At 34.6% G+C, this 18,350-nt stretch overlaps 2 protein-coding genes across 2 annotated transcripts in view; one reads left to right on the forward strand and one right to left on the reverse strand.

Annotated features, from left to right (window-relative positions):
* The first annotated feature begins 275 nt into the window (after window positions 1-275).
* On the forward strand, window positions 276-17,286 carry LOC100186543 (fibrocystin-L-like). The gene is made up of 34 exons (XM_026840681.1): window positions 276-450; window positions 747-953; window positions 1,376-1,490; window positions 1,748-1,915; window positions 2,418-2,520; window positions 2,738-2,921; window positions 3,188-3,450; window positions 3,830-4,063; window positions 4,378-4,481; window positions 4,777-4,912; window positions 5,073-5,242; window positions 5,556-5,725; window positions 5,982-6,130; window positions 6,436-6,601; window positions 6,977-7,088; window positions 7,434-7,560; window positions 8,067-8,243; window positions 8,520-8,697; window positions 9,051-9,205; window positions 9,520-9,691; window positions 10,091-10,168; window positions 10,425-10,554; window positions 10,707-10,806; window positions 11,351-11,481; window positions 11,972-12,088; window positions 12,395-12,460; window positions 13,236-13,415; window positions 13,740-13,964; window positions 14,366-14,421; window positions 14,689-14,834; window positions 15,338-15,510; window positions 15,920-16,040; window positions 16,355-16,424; window positions 16,936-17,286. The coding sequence occupies exons 1-34, from the start codon at window positions 302-304 to the stop codon at window positions 16,994-16,996; spliced, it is 4,893 nt and encodes a 1,630-aa protein (XP_026696482.1). The 5' UTR covers window positions 276-301; the 3' UTR covers window positions 16,997-17,286.
* Window positions 17,287-17,693: 407 nt separating this feature from the next.
* Window positions 17,694-18,350, reverse strand: part of LOC100181242 (FAD-dependent oxidoreductase domain-containing protein 2-like) — a 4,329-nt gene continuing 3,672 nt past the window's right edge. Inside the window, exon 6 of the mRNA XM_026837290.1 lies at window positions 17,694-17,740. Coding sequence (XP_026693091.1) covers window positions 17,694-17,740 — 47 coding nt within the window. The remainder of the gene's footprint in view (window positions 17,741-18,350) is intronic.

Genomic DNA, 18,350 nt, shown 5'->3' on the forward strand with positions numbered 1-18,350 from the left:
CACAAAGTAACATACATGGTAACTCGTAAGCTGGCATGAGGTGTTAAACCTGTGTGATAACGACTGTCGTTTTCCCGCTATGCGGGATAAAGTAAGTTACATTCAATACATTCTGTATTCATACACCTCATGTGCTCACTGTCAAGTTATAACATGGGTATCTTCTTATACACCAGACACACATGGTGTATCTATACACCTCATGCTCACTATCGAGTTATAACATGGGTGTCTTCTTATACAACAATAACACATGGTGTATCGTACACTTCATGCTCACTCCCAGTTTCCACCAGGTCACATGCTTCTTCTTCCTGATGGTAAAGATTACACGATGGCTTTCAAAAATGGGGCACAATTTACCAACATCACGTACCAGTCAACTTACTACTCATTCAGTCCACAGCATTACTTGTATGTCACTATGATATTGAGGCAAACACCTGATGTGTAAGTATTGCTTCTTACAATGGTTACAGATACATTGGCTGATTGACTATTACATAAAAGTACCAATGTTGACATATGTACGATGAAAAACCAACTACTATAACTCATACTTGGCCTAAAGAGCCATATTACAAATGAAATATGATACTTCTTTTCTTGTGCTAAAGTTATTTGTTGTATTGTTTACCGACTAATGCAGTGTAGAAAGTTTCAGGGTTTGTCTGCCTACCCTGTCACTTCAGTTTTTGTTGCAATGTGTGATTCATTTATTTATTTGAAACCTTTTTTCCTCACAGAATTGCAGTTAACGGAGTAAAGACTGATGTTAATGGATCGTCCCCTCTTACCAATAAGAGTCCACATGGTTCTTCTTACTTTAACCCCAACACACGGGGTTTTAGTATTAAGGTCGCCGGACAAGCGTCATCCAGGAAAAGGAGGGCGATCACTGAGGCAGAAGCAAACGCTCAAGTTGATAGACCGATTAGTCCAAATATTTATAGGTTCGTTGTTTAAAAATGTCAATTTATTCAAAAGATAGAAATTTATGGAGTGTCTGACTTGTCTGTTGGTATAATTGAACAGAATACTTGCAAAAATATCAATTCAGTGATTTACAACTATGCATGACACAGATTAAAGTGGAACATTGGGGAACTATATAAAATTATTAAAACCTTTTTAAGTTTAAAAATGGAAGAGTGCCTATACTATACATTGTTTGCTATTAAAAATAATAGCACTATTAATTATTTTTATTTTTACTGAGTTTACTTTGAAAAATTTGGTTAATCAGTATGATTTGTTTGGTTAATGAATAAGAATAGTGACAGGCATGAAAGAATTATTGATTTCCTGAAAACTTTGTCCTTTCATACATTGTATAATATTCAATCGTTACATTTGTTTCACCCCATGCTTGTAGATGTTACTACGAGGGATGTATACCTCCGCCCGATCCGGAAAATGTTCCACCAATCAGAGATCAGCCAGCTGTCACTCAAATGTGGTCACAAAACACATCGTGCATGAAATGGACGGTAAGATTTAATGCATAAGTTTCACCACTTAGCTAAGCATTTACAAGATTTTTAAATAAATCCTAATTTTTTTAACTTAATTTCTAAATTAGTTGAACCGCTAGACTCAAACAAATTTGACAGGGCTTTCATGCGGTTTGACCTACAGCTCCCAAATACTGAGGACTAATCATTATCCAAAAAACATTGGTTTCTGATATTAGCTTTCAGCATTAACCAAGGTATATACAGTAGACAGTAATGATCATGTATTTCAGGATGATAAAAATGTGGTGATTCTACACACTGTTACTATTAATGGAGTTAAGGCCATATGTTGGGTATTATTTGATCTTTTCACTCTTGATGTTGAATCAATAACTGTCCAAGGAGTTCTGGAATTTGTTCAGTCATCAAACATTACCGTGGAAAAGCTACTGATCTTGGTACCTATTTATTCTTTTTTACTCATTCCTTTAAACATTCACTCATTTATGCATCTAAGCATTCACTCCTACATTCATTATTTATTTATACATGTGTGAATAAATGTAACTTTTTTACCCTTGTTTGGCAACAACAAGATTTTTATAAAGAGTTTTCACGTTTGTAACTTTGTGATGATTATTCTTTTAAATTTTTTTTAGTTTTCGTGTATGGCTGACAAATTTAAACAAACTAATAGTGACCACTGACAAAATTGTTGTTAAGTGTCTTGCCCAAGAACATATGCCCACAACGATACCAACGACGAGCCTTGAACTCTTAACCTGTAGGTTAAAGAGGCAGGCGCAATAATCATTGTGGCACGGCAGGAGACAATTAATGCATTTGTTCATTGATGATTTATTCTTTGTTTATTTGTTTTTTTTTATTTCATCAGTTAACATATGTGGCAACAGTCAAATATGTAGACCAATCAAATAACAACAAAACTTCACCTTCCAGGGAGGTCGTGTTATTGCTGGGTATTCACCTACAGAACCCTACATCAATGAACTTGTCATAAACTTGCGAGGAAACCATTCATCTCTTGGAACAATCTACCCAGGTATCTTGAGCGACATCTAGTATTAATGGAATCAATGTTGTATTACAACTGGGTGTCCCAGATAAGGGCCCCAGTGGAAACCACAGTAAATAGCATGTCTGCCTCTAATCAAAATGATTTGTCAGTATGTTTTATGTAAAACCAAACTGATTTTTGCTGTTCGCTCGTTTAAATAAAAACAAACATAATACCAATTAGGATTAATTTGTTTCCATAGGAATATCAGTTGGAACCAAAGCCATTGGGTGTTTTGGAGGACTTGACTTGCATGGGAAGAAACACAATGTGTTGAGGAGCGACCTTGCATCAACTGCTAACATTGGAGCTCAATCGATCACATTACGTGATGCTGTGGATTGGGTTGTAGGGGAAGAGATCGTGATCACAACAACAGGTTACAGGTGAGTTTTTGTCATATGGGTCCATATTTCCCACAAGCTTTTGTACTTGATGTTTGGGAACTAATTTATCTGTGTTTGCCAGGCAACGACAGCCATTATAGCTTAAAAATAGGGATTGTGTATTAAGTATTATGTAACACACACTAAGACACTTGTTTTTCTGCTAATGGCAGGTGGTGAAAAAAAACTCAAAATCTAAATTTAAAAAACGTTTATCAAGACTCTTGTAACAGAATCTAAGGTTCAAAAATATTTTAAATTTTAAGATCAAATGAGACAGAGAAGAAGACAATAATCTCTGTATCAGAAGACAAGAAGACAATCGGACTTAACAGTGCATTGGAGTATCGGCATATGGGCGAGACATACTCAGTGAATGGTTTTCGCTTTGATATGAGAGCCGAAGTGGCTTTGCTGACACATAACATTAAGATTGTTGGCGAATGGTATGATATGATTGACAAGGAAGCATTTGGTGCAAGGCTATTGGTTGGGAGCATCAGAAGTAGCTCTGGTGACCGAATGACAGGTGAGTTGTATGAAATATTTAAAATATAAAAAGTTGTAAAACTCATGGAATGTCATCCGGTGATACGGTGCTATTTTCAAAAGTTTTCAGTTTTGTAATCTTTTAAATTAGAAACGTTCTATTCACAGTTTAATGGTAAGAACTAAGCAAAAAGAACAGCTAAATATCAATGACAAAGCAACAATTTTGGGGTTTAACTGCCCCGCTTTTTTAACTAATGCTTTTTCACATAATTTTTGTCCATAACGTGTTGTTGTTGATTCCCTTCTCTTTTTTATTTCAATAATTTAATCTTTGCTATCATTTAAAGAGATCAATATAAATATGTTATGTTTTGTAACCTCCAACAAACAGTTAACTCTACCTTTGTTCTCCTAAGGTTGGGCTAGAATCAGCAACGTTGAGTTCATTAGAGCTGGTCAGGAGGGTTGGACAGAACCATACGATCCCAGGTTTGGCGTGGCGTTTGTGAGAACTGGAACAGTTTCTGCCAGCCGTCCGTCTTATGTGCAGAATTCTGCATTCCATGATTCCTATTCAACCGCCATTGGGATCTTTGGAGCAAGTGGAATTAACATAACTGGAAATGTCGTTCACAGAGCAATTCATGACGGTATTTATCATAATCTAGTTTATGACTCAACAATTTGTTTGAGTTTGGTTTAGTGAAAAAAACAAATTTGTTGGTTTAGTTTTTTTGCAATGATATTCAAAATTGAATAATATAATCCTAGCCCTGTTACTAAATTTTAATCATCTATAAAGTTACTTCTGTGGTAACTCGTAAGCGGGCATGAGATGTATAAAATAGAGAACCTGTGTTAAAACCTTGTCATTGCCCTGCCATGAAAGAAAGTTTCATTTATACATGTATACAAATGATATTACCATAGTATTAATTAAAATTAAAATAATAAACTGTTGCAGGTATCAGAATCACTGGAAGTAAACATAGAGTTATTGGAAACTTGGTGACTGTTACACTCTTCAGGGGATCATATGGTGATCGGTTCGATAAGGATAACTTCATGGTAAGTAACTATCACAGTGAATATGATTTGTATGAATACATTATATGTGTCTGGTGTATAAGAAGACGCTTATGTTATAACCCATCAGTAAACATAAAAAGAAGACACCCATGTTATAACTCCACAGTAAGCACGAGGTGTTAGAATACACTATGTGTGTCCGGTGTATAAAAAGACACCCATGCTATAATTTAAAAGTGAGCTCTTTTTTTGGGTGTCCAAGAAGACACCTGTGTTATAACTCAACCGTAACCAAGTAATGTATATGAATGGACTGTGTATGTTTTCGGTATAGGATTGGCAAGCTGCCTTCCAACTTTCCGAAGCTACCAACGTGGTTGTAATGAACAACACAGCTGCGGGATCGGAACGTATTGGTTTCCGTGTAGATGGAGAATCTTGTAATGCTGGAGATGAAAATGCATGGATGGGCAAGTGTTTTTTTATGGTGTAACTTATCGTATATATTTGGGCAGCAGCGTCTTTAATTATGTAGAATGCTACTATATTTGTTATTTCTTTTGTAATTTCATGTATGCATATGATGCACTTCAAACAAAGAGCTTGTTTTTATTTAAACATGTTTTGCAGGCAACGTGGCACATGGCTGTCTTCATGGCATTCAGATATTTACATCTGATGGTATCTCCCCGTGCTCAATGCTTCGTAACTTTGTGGTTTACAAGTCGTGGGATTTTGGTATTTACCATCAAACGCAGACAAGTGTTATCGTCAAGGATACAATTATTGCCGACTCAACGGTTTATAAATATTTGAATAATTGTCTCTGTTGGTTCTAACTATTTTATAAACTTAAACTGGTGCTTCTTAAAATAAAGAATGGAAGTAACTCAAACGTTTCTTAAAGGCTACATTAAATAGGAAACGTTTTAATCTTTAGTTTGTTGTTTCTATGAATGTGTGGCAGTGATAAATATTCAGGTGTTGGGTTAAAAATAGTTGTTTTTTTTTGTGATTAAATGATAACCAAAAACGAAATTACTATAAACTAATACTTTATTTGACAATGTTTCTTTATTTTCCTATTAAAATAAATTTGTATTCATCTTTTAGATTGGTTTTGCTCCTGTCCTATTTGGACCGCCCGCATTGTCGCATACATATATTAACAAGTTCTCTAAGTTGGATAATGTTCTGTGTATTGCTCGAAGTAATCATTTTGATCCAAGTCAGGATTTTATGAATGAATCAACCGACAAAAATCTTCGCATCAGAAACTTTGGGTGAATGATTATTATTACAAGATCTTGGTTGAGTTCATAACAACAATCAGCCGTTATTAAAAAAGAATGTTGACAACTAAACCTTAATAAACTATTGTGTTAGTTGAGTGAATGAATAAATGTAACTTGCTTTATCCTCGAGTGACTAAAAAAACGGTCCTCTTTATAACATGGGTGTTTTGTTACATACAACTTGTGCTCGCTAACGAGTTTTCAAGTTATCACATTGGTGTTTACGGGGTTATTTTGTAAACAGCCCACAACGATCAGCACCACGAAACCCACATGGAGGGAAGACATGTATTCTCCTGCCTCTGTTCCAAAGTGGAGCCACTGGGTCTCCATTCAAACCATTCATTGCAAACAAGAACTACCCAATGTTGCACGGCTTGCTTAATATCACAAGTAATACAAAATTTGTATACGTAAAAGTCAAATATAAATGATTACGTTTTACAATGGTAATTTACAATTTTAAATAAATTCTGTTACAAAGATACTTCAAAGTAAAAGTATCTTTAAAGCTGCATATTTCATTTTAATTTTGCAAACCGTGTACTAAGCAGTTTAAATAAGCATTGGGTAAAACTAAGAACTTTTATATTCATATATGTAGGCCTACAACGCATTAGATACATGATGCTAGCACTAAACTTGGTAAGGTTCATGTTAAGATACAACACATCAACCATGGTCAATGTATGTTGCAGAGTTCACCGCAAACAACGTCAAGTTGCAATCAGACGGGACCAGAGATCTTGTTTTCTGGACAAACCCCTCAAATGAAGATGCTGTTCATCCAACCATTCTCTCACAAACCTCTCTTGTAAATGTGGAAGAGGAGAGCAAAGTCTTCATTGATCGGCCAAGTCTTAGGTGATGAATCATATTTTATTTCAATTCGTTTATCTAGTTTTATATTTATTTCTAAAAGAATATTTGTTTAAATAATTGATAGATGTACAGCGTTTTTTATTGGCTAACACACGTGACTACAATTGACGGCATTTTCCTATAAAATAATTTTTGCTTAACTTCTTTGGTAAACCACATTTAAACAATCTTGGGGCTGCTGACCAAGCAAGCTGGGTATTTTAACATTTAACAATGGGTTGAAGCGTTAGGTCAAGATATATGCAGAAATATCAAGCTATGTTTTTTATTTATAGGTTTGTGAAAAACATGCTCTACTTTACATTGAAGTTTCAATCATGGCTTGACTTTAAAATGTTGCTTCTATGTTGTTTACAGTAAGATCAACCCAGCTGATTGTGTGGACATGGAATGTGATGCCAAGAAGAAAGTTCTCATTAAAGATATGGATGGTGGTTTCCTTACAGCTCCTGGTGCAATTATTCCACAAGTCAGTTGTTGTGAATATTTCATTGAGAATGTTTGGTACACATCAGCATTTTGCGCCCTGCTATGAATGTGTACCCTTCACCTATTTTACATTACTAGAGTGTCCATGAAGTGTCTGACAACTCCCTATGTGTCTGGTGTATAAGAGGACAACCATGTTATACCTTGACAGTGAGCATGAGATTTATGAACACATCATGTGTGTCTGGTGTATAAAAAGACACCCATGTTATAACTCTATAGTGAGCATGAGATGTATGAATACACCATGTATGTCTGGTGTATTGGAAGATACTTAAGTTACAACTCAATATATGGTGTATGAACACAATGATTTGTAACCCAGGCTGAGTTTGCATGGGACGATAACAACCGACGTTCACGAGGACTGGGAGACTACAGAATCCCGAAGCCGATGTTGACCGGAATTGAAGGGACCAGGATTCCTGTGTCTTCCATTGCTGACCAGAGAGGTATCTTGTTTGTGACTGGATAATGTATGACTTATTAACATCTGTATCATTTATTGTATGTCAATAGATAATGTATGTATATTCTTGTTAGCAAAATATCTCAAATTAAACATAATTTTCTTATACATATAATGGGGGGAATGTTACCATTACGTATTTTCCATGCAACTAAACAACTTAACATGTTATATTGTTGATGTGTTATTGAGCAACACACATGATGGGCCCACACACTATTAGTGCAATGGTTATCCACCGGGTTTAAGAAATTATTACCATTGAAATATTGACTCCATTCCTTCAACTTGTAATACTTCGTAATATAATTGTCCTCGTAATATATTTGTCCGGCATCGTGGCAAAGTGGTTTGTGCGCCTGCCTCTTACCCAGAGGTAATGAGTTCAAGGCTCGTCGCTGCTACCATTGTTGGCGTATGTGTCCTTACTTTATCCACGCGGGGATAAAGTAAGTTACATTCATTTAAAAAAAACACCTATGATCACAGGTATCATAAGAAACAGTGCCTGCACCTACAAACCAGCTTGGCAAGCATATGACTGCCATGGCGATGGAGTCCTTGATTACCAGATGTTGGTTATTGAGAGTTTGGATGGTGATACTGAAACAAGGAGGTTATCACCTCTCGCACTTACTGGTGGCCGAACTATTGATCTTAACAATGGTAAGCTTGTGACCACATTGGCCTTTGAAATTAAATCTGCTTTATATATAGGCCTGTGCTTTTTAGCCTTTTACGTGGGGTCCCAATTGTTAGGCCTAATTATGCCAAGGATTTTCTTCTTTTTACAAAACATTGTGAGCACAACTTTAGAAGATGTTTATAAAGCTTGTTGGCAACCTAAGTGTAAAATGAAAATTTACACAACATTTTTCTTTCACACATTATGTCGACTCCATAGTTTATGCATAAAAATGAGATATTAATTAAATATTCCAGGTCCACAAGATCATGGGTGGTGCTCCGGCTACACCTGTCAGAAGAGAATCTCTACTTTCTATGTCATTGTAACAAGCGGAACCCACTTCGACGTTTTCTTTACTGGTTATGCTCCAAGGAGAATGAAGCTTCATCTTCTTAACGTTGCGAATGATAAGACTGTCCGCGTTGCCATCTGGTAAGTTTATGTCCGTCGCCCTGGCACAGTGGTTAGCTTGCCTGACTTTAGCTTAGAAGTTATAAGTTCAAGGCTCGAAATTGCTATCATTGTGTGCATACATGTGTTTGGGCAAGACACTTACGACAACTGATCTAACCTATTATTACATTTTAGGAATAGAACTAACACATTGTTAAAGCTTCTTTTGATAGATAATCTTTATTAAACCGTAAACCCCCCCCCCAAAAAAAAAAAATTGATTAAAAAAAATTTAAAAAAAAACTTTTTTTAAACATTTGTTGATTAAAACGCCCTTTATTTTTTTTTCTGGCTGCGCCACTGAACACATCTATGTATTCAATACTACACAGGTTTCCAAGACCTGAGAGACTTGACGTTTACCAAGCAGAGAAAGATCTTTACATCTTCCCACAGAATTCTTTTTATGACACAACAAGAGACCTCTGGAACACAAGACACCCAGCCACGAGCACTCCGGATCAATACAAACCACCTATTGATTCAGGTTTGTTTCTATGTTGAACTATGTGTTTAATGAGCGATGGGCGCATTTTTAAAAGCTATAATATAATAATGTAGGATAAGATCGGGCGTTTTTTCTCTTTTATTTCTCTTTTATCCCATTTTGGTAGTAAAGAAACAGTAAAATACAAATGTTAACAACTGTAGCCCCAAGGACATACATGGCCTCAATGGTTGCAGCATCAAATCTGGTTTTCCTCAATTCTAACATCACCCATACAGAATAAGAGATGGGATATATCAGATACATTGTCACTTTACATTACATTCATTCACTTTAAAGATTCCCTACTTCAGGTGTAAATGGAGCAAACTATATTGACCTGAAGACCCGTCTCCTCTACATTACAATTAGAGGACCAGAACCTGTTAAGATTGTCACGGTACCAATGATCCAGATCGCTATCGGGTTCCCTGCTATTTCTATTGACGATTTCTTTGGGGAAAACCTTGTCCAGAATCTCGCTGTGTAAGTTGTTTATTGCTGTAGGTGGAAATGGAGTGGATGACAAGAGTCAACTGTAGGCTTAAGCAACTCTTTATCTTAATTATTTTGAATTTTCATGGTTACAAGGTGTAGATAAGCGGATATATCTTTGTGGTCATTTATATCCTCGTGGGTGGGAACTTTAGTGACTTATTTCATTGTTGCCACTCCCATGCCGACAGTCGAGTTGCTGAAGCTATAAAAGTGTGTGAATAAGTAGACATGACTTTTGGTTGGTTTGGTCATTTATATCCTTGTGGGTGGGAATTTGAGTAACTTATCCACGGTTGCCACTCCCATGTCCACAGTAAGTTGCTAAAACTATTGCAGTGTTTTAATAATCATTACGACTGTGTTTAATACTGATTCTTGTTACATCAGATACCTTGGTGTTCCATCATACAAGATACGGGTGGTAAACGTTGTGAGAGAAACTTCTAGAAGAAAGCGAGATCTCAGGTAAGTTCATGACAAGTTTATAAACTAACCTTTTGTATTGAAACTTGGGTGTTGGAAGAATTTATGATGCTTCCTAAGACATACCATTTAGTTCATATAAAGTAGCATATAAACACATAGCATATAAAGTGCTTTAACACATAATATATTACAAAATGGTAAACTAATTAAACAACTGTAAAATGTGTTTGTACAAAAGCTCTACAAAAGCAATTCTACCATAACACATGAAACTTAAGTAACATCACTCTTACAGATTGAGACGTAGCACAGAAGTAGTGACGTACAACATCGAGTATGGAGATGAAATCGTTAACGGAACCGGATCTAACGTAACTTCAAACTCTTCACTTGCCGCTGAGTTCCTCAACCAAGGCGTAACTAAGGTGAAGTTATATAAGATTTCTGTGTATCTTGTTTAAAATGTTTATGTCAATATTAAAAACAAAGTTCTAAACACACACGATTTGCAAAATAGTCTGCTTTATTAAATTACTAGACTTTTTGTTTAAAAATTTTACAAAATTGCATTATACAGATGCTTGTTGATTACCAAACGGGGAAATTGTGGCAAATTCTTAACGTTACTGAAGGAATATCTCTCTCGTCCACACAAGCAGCAACTAACCTAACTACAAGTACTTACATTACGCTAAATTAATTTGTTATCAAACTATTATGTATATATAACTAATACTGTCATTGGTCACTAATTCTCTTGTCTTTGTTATTTTAATTAATTTGATATTCACCATTGTATTCAAGAGATAAATAAAGTATGATGGTATAAAAAAAATAAAAAACACAGTGTTCAGTATGTTTAAAACAGTGTTCCCAAACTGCGGTCAGCAGACCAATAGGTGTCCGTAAGGCAGTTTCAGAGGGTCCTTAATGTTTGATTGTAATTCGATAATAAAGTTTTCTCGGTGTAATGCTTGCTTGATATTGGTTTTTGGTTAGCGAATGTTTTCAACATTATAGCTGTACTATTATGCTATACCATACTTTTTCTTTCATTGGTGTGGTTTTTGGCTTTTCCCTTTAGCATATTTTTATTTTTATAGGGCTGCAAACTATCAAAATAATTACAAAGGTCGACCAGGCAAAATTTTTATAAAAGTTTGTGATCCGCTGGTTTTAAACATCTTTCATTTGACAATTGCTAATTTTTCCCAACTTAAGGTGCAGATTACGAGACTTACCTAATTGAACACAAGATCCCAACCTCAATGAGCATTGCATTCCTACCTTCAACTGCTGAGGAATATCTTGTCTTCCCAACACAACCTGTTGTTACCATGCTTGATAGCGAGGTAATGTTGTAACTCAGTTACTGGGTTTAAAGCTCAGTACAGGGACTTGATTTGCAAGTATTTTATTCATTACGAGTTACAAGTAAAAGTTATTTTGCCTCAAGCTTTTCAACTTTAAATGTTTTGTAAAATTAAGTGAGTTGTAAGTTTTAGTGCAGTAATTTGGTTTGCATGTATTTTATTCATAGGATGTTTATAAGTATTTTCTTGCTCCCACCCGTTAGCTTTTCTTTAATTGAGACTTTTTCCTAAATATTTTTGTGTTTTAGTTGTCAAACTTGTCTCTTTGTTGTTTTACTAATTATGTTATGTGTTATCTTTAAACTAACATGCAGAGATCAGTGACTTGAACGTGTTTTAAGGGGCTGAAATGGTTTCTTGAACGAATAAATAAATGTAACTTTATCCTCAGGGAGCAGGAAACGACAGACGTTGTAACATGGTTGTTTTCCTACTAGAACTACTAAAATAGTCTATGTTTTACAAACAGGGCATTCCGGTTACAACACTTGGAGGCATCTGGTCAGTTAGTGTTGCTCTTGATACAACTAATGGAGACAACAGAGCTACCTTGATGGGAACAACAACTGCAACTTTCAACAAAAATGTAAGAAACTTATAAATTCTGTTCATTGTACAACCTACAGTGTTGGAATGATTCTGTGTTTCCTGACTTGGTCGATGTTTTTTAATCTTACACGATTCGTGTTTCATTTAAAGACACTTAACACTCATGTTCAGGTTATACTGGCAAACTGTATTTTTCCAAGAATTTAGAACAAAATGTCGCGCACTTTTATTAAAGCAAGTTTTTTGACCTGTAGTCACAGTGCCCAATTTTCCAAAAAGTAAAACACCTCAGATTTGTGGGACATTTTGCACAAGGTTATTTAAATTGTTTTCAACTTTACAGGGCACAGCAACCTTTACTGACCTGATGATAACTCACTCAGGAAATGGATATGTTCTCAGATTCAATGTAAACTAAGTATATGATATGTGATGTGTTACATTGCCGTATAGTATGGTGGGGAGAAAAGCCGTATCTTCATGACTCCTAAAGATCGTTGTCAATTGTTTAAAACACGATCATCATATTTGGATATTAGGTGCTAAATGTGTCCCGTCTTCTCCCACCCTACTATATGAATTTAAACGTTATGTATTTATCCTTACATGTTGGGGCACCTCATAGTTGTAGGTGTATAACATCAGTAGTTCATTGCTTATATTCATCACTTGTTCTTTCATGATAGGTGACTTAAAAACTCAAAAAACTTTCTCAGGCCCACACTTTTTTGTAAATAGTTTCTGGTATATGACTGACAATTTAAACAGCTTGTAAAGAACCATCATGTTGGAGCATTTTTTAGTAGATTGCAAACAACACAAACACCCGCATTCAAAGACAGGGGGATAAGGGTCAGGTCTACCTCGTGTTTTTTTAATTAAAAAAAAATTGAAAAACCCTCTTCTAATTTTATAATAATAAAAATAATAACTTTTATTTGTCTATTCGTTTTTTTTCTGGCTCCCCCACTGCCTGCAGCACTCCCACCGTTAACCTAGCAATTACTCTAAGAGCATCATACTATGAGAAAAAAGTAAGGGTTCCAAAATTACATTTTCCATTTTCATTTATTTTTGTTTTAGGAGTTTTTTATTTAAATAAAAAAGAGGGGTAGTCGCAACTCCCGAAACCCCTCTCTGGTTGTGCCACTGCATGTATATATATCCAGCCTTATTGTTCCTAGATCTCGCAACCCATTGGTGTCAACATACAAGCGAGCCCCAGCATAACAATCACACAACGAACTGTGAACGTCAGATTCACTTCTGGTGTTGGTTCATTGTTTAATCACAATGACGATGCTTTGATGACAATGCAATTACAAAACAATGCTGGTGAACCCCTTCCAATGGTTGGGTACAAGGTGACAAATAAAGATTGTATTAGTTATTTAAAAATGAATTGTTTAATAAAAAGTTTCTTCATTTACTTTTAATTGCTTGCCTATTATTCAAATGCTTTTTATCGGAAGAAAATTGCATTTTTTGAAACTTAAATTGAACTTTCCTGTTTAAGTTTAATAACAAAAAAACATTTTCTTAAACTATCAGTGTCCAACTTTTGGGAATTAAAATGGCTACAAAGCACAAATAATTAGTTATGTGTTGGGTATGAGGCCTATGAATTCTCCTTCTATTTATAACGAAAAATTTGTTAGCTCTGTTTTCTCAATGCAAATTCTTCACAGGGCCATACATGGAAAGCCACTGTCTCATTTGATGACCCCAGCCTTTATAAAGGAGCCCAGCTCAGTGGAATCACAACATTCACATTCGACCCATCAACTGGAAGTGTTTCAACCGCCGGCCTCAAGATATTGAACACACTAAGTTATCATAAATACAACCTTCTCTTCACTGTGACAACTGAACCTGCACTTTACAACATATTTGCTCAAGCTGAACCTATTCAGGTTTGAAACCATTCTAGGTTTTCTTTTTCATGTTTCATTGATAGCCCCCCCCACCTTGGTCTGTATAGTTGGGATCCTTAGAAAGGCATGTCATGAGCCTTGAGACCTCAGTTGAATGATTACTCCAATGCTAAATATACTTAAATTCTGTGCCAGTGTGATACGGCATAGGACAACCCATTTAGTAACTACTTGGTTGGAGCTATGCCTGTTAAGTATCTTACCCATGAACATATTATTTTCTGTATCAAGACTTTTAGTAACAAATCGAACACCTACTTCTGTTTGTTCTGTATTAAATTCGAAACCCTTTGGTCACAATTCAAACCACTACCCAGCCGCATAACCATACCAAAACACCGAGCTTATTAAATCTTTACAATTAATATTCAATTTTTCAGTTCAAATCATCAACTGATACTCTCCATCTTTCCACCACAGTCATACGCAAAGCTTCGTAAGTTGGTTTTATAATAAATATCATAATAAAATATGTTTTAATCTTCTGAAACATATTTAAGATCGAATTAATTGAAATTATCCAAAGCACTGATTCTGAAAATAGAAGAATGCAATTGTTTTGACAGTTAAAAGCAACTTTTTGCCATTTTTTTTTCTATTTAATCACTTCAGCTTTTTAAGAGGACATTTTAAAATTATTTAACAAGCACTAATAACCTAAAATATTCCCAATAAACCAACCATTTCTATTCCATTGAAACAGACTTGAATTGGACGGACAGAGTTTCCTGCATAAAGCCAGATCCAGCGTGCCACGATTTACAACATTCACAACCTACATGCACAATGCTATGGTCACTCAATTACCAACAGTCCTGATCAGTGGACTTACTGCAACTGTTAACACAGGTACCTGATTGAAGAGAAAATACTTCTGGTTTTTTTATGATATAATTTAATAAAGATTTTACAAAAAAAAGAAAAATATGATTGAATTTTAAAATGTACAGTCGGAGCATTAATACTTGAAAATTCACCATCATTTTTACCAGAAATTTACTCTTATTTTTATAACTATAACTTTGCTATATAACATGTACACAAACAAGTTGGGACTTTGTCACATACAAGTTCCCATTGCATCAGTGCATTTACCAATGATAAACTAATTAGGTTCATTCTGAAGACTTATCATGGAATGAACTTAATACTCTCTACAACTACCCTAGAAAGGATAAAAAATGCTGCAAAACCAGAAAGACAGAGCATACCAATAGACAATTATTGTATATTCGTAATTATTATATCGTCATAATTATTATATCATCATAGTTGGATGAGATTAAACTTTTCCTTTGAAAAAAGTTTTGTTTCTATTAAAAAAAAGTTGGTCATTACTGAAATTTTTCCAGAGGGCAACACAGTTGTTGAGTTTACCATCAATGCATACAATGACAGCATTGCTGATGAAGCAGTGCTAACTTTGATAAGCAAAACCAGTGATCTTGGACTCACATTTAATGGTCATCAACTTACTGTGGTTGACCCCGCTTGTGCTGTGAAGATTGATGATATCTGCTCAGCTGTAAGTTGCAACCACTTTACGATAATGGATTTTTTATGAATAATAAAGGATTTTTGTTGTGTTTATATTTTCTTATGCTTGAAAAAAATGTGTTTGAAACATAAATATGATTCATAACTAAAATTTAAATTTAATGAAAAATACACAAAAGGTTTTGATGCTTATGTAAAGCTCATGATTCATCCCAAATTTATGTAATTTTCTTTTTTTACTGATGGCGCAAATGTTCAATAATGATTTACAACCAAGCTTTTGTAATCCTAATTTTATATTTGTTAGCACTTTAATAATGTGGGCAATACTCTGAACATCCAATTTATGTACTTATCTAATGGTAAACCAATTTTTGGTTATCACTCACCGGTTAAGAAGCGTTTTTATAACAAGTAATAATTGATCTCTTGTTTAGCAAACCAACAACATTGTTGTGGATTCAGTACCAGGAGTTTGGATTATAATTGTTGCATGTGTAGCAGTGGCAGTGGTGCTTGCTGTTGGATTCATTGGATTCTCTTGTTACATGAAACGAGGTGAGTGGAAAACAATGTGTTCTGCAGATAATATTTAAATCCATGAATGATAATCTTGCATGGAAACCTTAAATAAAACGTTTAGTGCACTTTCTAGTTACTATGTGTACAACTTTGTGTGTTATTGTTTTCGTGTTTTATGGTCTCTTTTTCTGTATGGCTGACAATGTAGACAACACATTAGTGACCAATTTGACCACAAGCGTGAAAGCCTTATGTATTAAACCCTGTATCTTTACAATGCAAGTGTTCCAGCCAATAAACTATGGCACAACCTGCTGTTAGTAAACCTTCATCTTATGTTTATTTCCCAGCACACCGTGGTAAAGTCGCTTCAGGAGTTTGCATGAATTCTTCTCACAGCTCACTTGGATCCAGTGCTTTGTAAGTTGCAATTTGAAACTTCATTATTTTCCAGTTATTGAATTGAATGTTACTTGTTTATTCTGATCTGGTGGGGCAACTACAACAGGTATAACATGGGTGTTCTGTTTTATACACTTCATGTCTGCTTACTAGTTTTATAAGGTATGCAACTTTGTATCAGATTGTTTTCTGTATGGCTGACAATTTAGACAACCCATTAGTAACCATCGGGTTAGAGCAATTAGCGTTAAGTGTCTTCAAAGAATACATCTTATAATGATAGCAACATTAGGTCTCAAAACCGATATTCTTTTGCTTGGATACCTAACTTTATAATCATTTGGACAGTGTACAAATACTAAAGAGATATTTTTGGAGCTTTTTTTTGCTTATTCATAAAATATTTTTAAGGTGAAACACCGTTAAGGATTTTAAATTTTGTTGAGGGTAAAGTGAAATGTCTCTTCCTACTTGAATGGAAGTTTTAATAAATTACAAACTAATTTAACTCTGCACCATTTACTTTCAGCATAACAGGGTCATCAGAGAAAAGCACCCCAGCACCACCTGCAGCTCCTGTCAACTTTTAAAGGAGTTTCATCAACCACAGAAAAAAAAACAGACTGAAATATTTTTTTGCGATTCATTATTTTTGTTCCTTTTATAAAAAAGTTTTTCTATGTTTTACCCATACCTTCTATGAAACTGTGATCATTGATTAAGATTCAATTAATACTCTCATTAAGTTTAAAGTCTATCAAGTTATTGATCAACCAAACACTGTGCATTTAGTTCACTGTGCATTTAGTTTTCTGTGCATTTAGTTTCCTGTATGAGTCAAGTGCCATGTATGTAGTAATAAATATTTGTTGTGTGAAAACTTGTGTTATTTTGCAGATATGTAATTAAGGTGTTTAGAAAGTCTTACAATAAAACACTAGATAACACAGTCAGCAACAGAGAAAAGGGTTAGTGGTGTACAAAAATTTATAGGTGTGTTTATGAAAGACAAAACTGTGTGTAGTTGTAATCTGGTTAATCCTACCAGCAGTAATATGCTTGCCTCAAAGATTAGGATTTGCAGGTCTAAGTAGGAGCTCTCGTACAGTAAATTGCTGATAAAACATTAAGTCCATGTTTTGGCTATTTTTGCTCATGTTTTGTGCAAGTTTTGTCCATGTTTTTCTTCATATTCTGTCCTTTTTTTGTCCATGTTCTGTTCAAGTTTTGTCCACAGGATGTTTTTTTTACAAGGGTATATTCATTATTAAATTTATGTTTAAAAGATCAGTTGTATACAGGTACTCTTAATTTTTTTCTCTTTTTCTTAAGAACTGATGCATAAATGTACTCACAAACTTTTTTACACAAAGTTTGATGTATAGGGTACACACAATTTTTTTTTCATGTACATAAAATCTGATGTATATACGTACATATACATAAAATCTGATGTATACTAGTACTCACAATTTTATTATTTTTTTATGTGCACAAGAACTGATGTATTCGGGTACTCACAAATTTTTTAATTTTTTTTCTTGTACACAAGATCTGATGTATTCGGGTACTCACAAATTTTTTATTTTTTTTCATGTACACAAGATCTGATGTATACTGGTACTCACAAATTTTTTAATTTTTTTCTTGTACACAAGATCTGATGTATTCGGGTACTCACAAATTTTTTAATTATTTTTTCTTGTACACAAGATCTGATGTATACGGGTACTCACAAATTTTTAATATTTTATTTTGTACACAAGATCTAATGTTTTCAGGCACTTACAAATTTTAATTTTTTTTATGTACACAAAATCTGATGTATACGGGTGTTCAAAACTTTTAAATTTCTTTCCTGTACACAAGATCTGATGTATTCGGGTACTCACAAATTTTTAATATTTTTTTGTACACAAGATCTGATGTATTCGGGTACTCACA

This window comes from Ciona intestinalis, chromosome 1 (assembly GCF_000224145.3).
Source record: "Ciona intestinalis chromosome 1, KH, whole genome shotgun sequence".
In the NCBI taxonomy this organism is placed as follows: Eukaryota; Metazoa; Chordata; class Ascidiacea; order Phlebobranchia; family Cionidae; genus Ciona; species Ciona intestinalis.

Excerpts from the sequence above, each read along its gene's own strand:
- LOC100186543 (XM_026840681.1), top strand. The coding sequence starts at position 302 with ATGCTTCTTCTTCCTGATGGTAAAGATTACACGATGGCTTTCAAAAAT. Across the intron at positions 2,521-2,737 it reads TCTTGGAACAATCTACCCAG|GAATATCAGTTGGAACCAAA; the intron begins GTATCTTGAGCG and ends TTGTTTCCATAG. Across the intron at positions 8,244-8,519 it reads AACTATTGATCTTAACAATG|GTCCACAAGATCATGGGTGG; the intron begins GTAAGCTTGTGA and ends TAAATATTCCAG.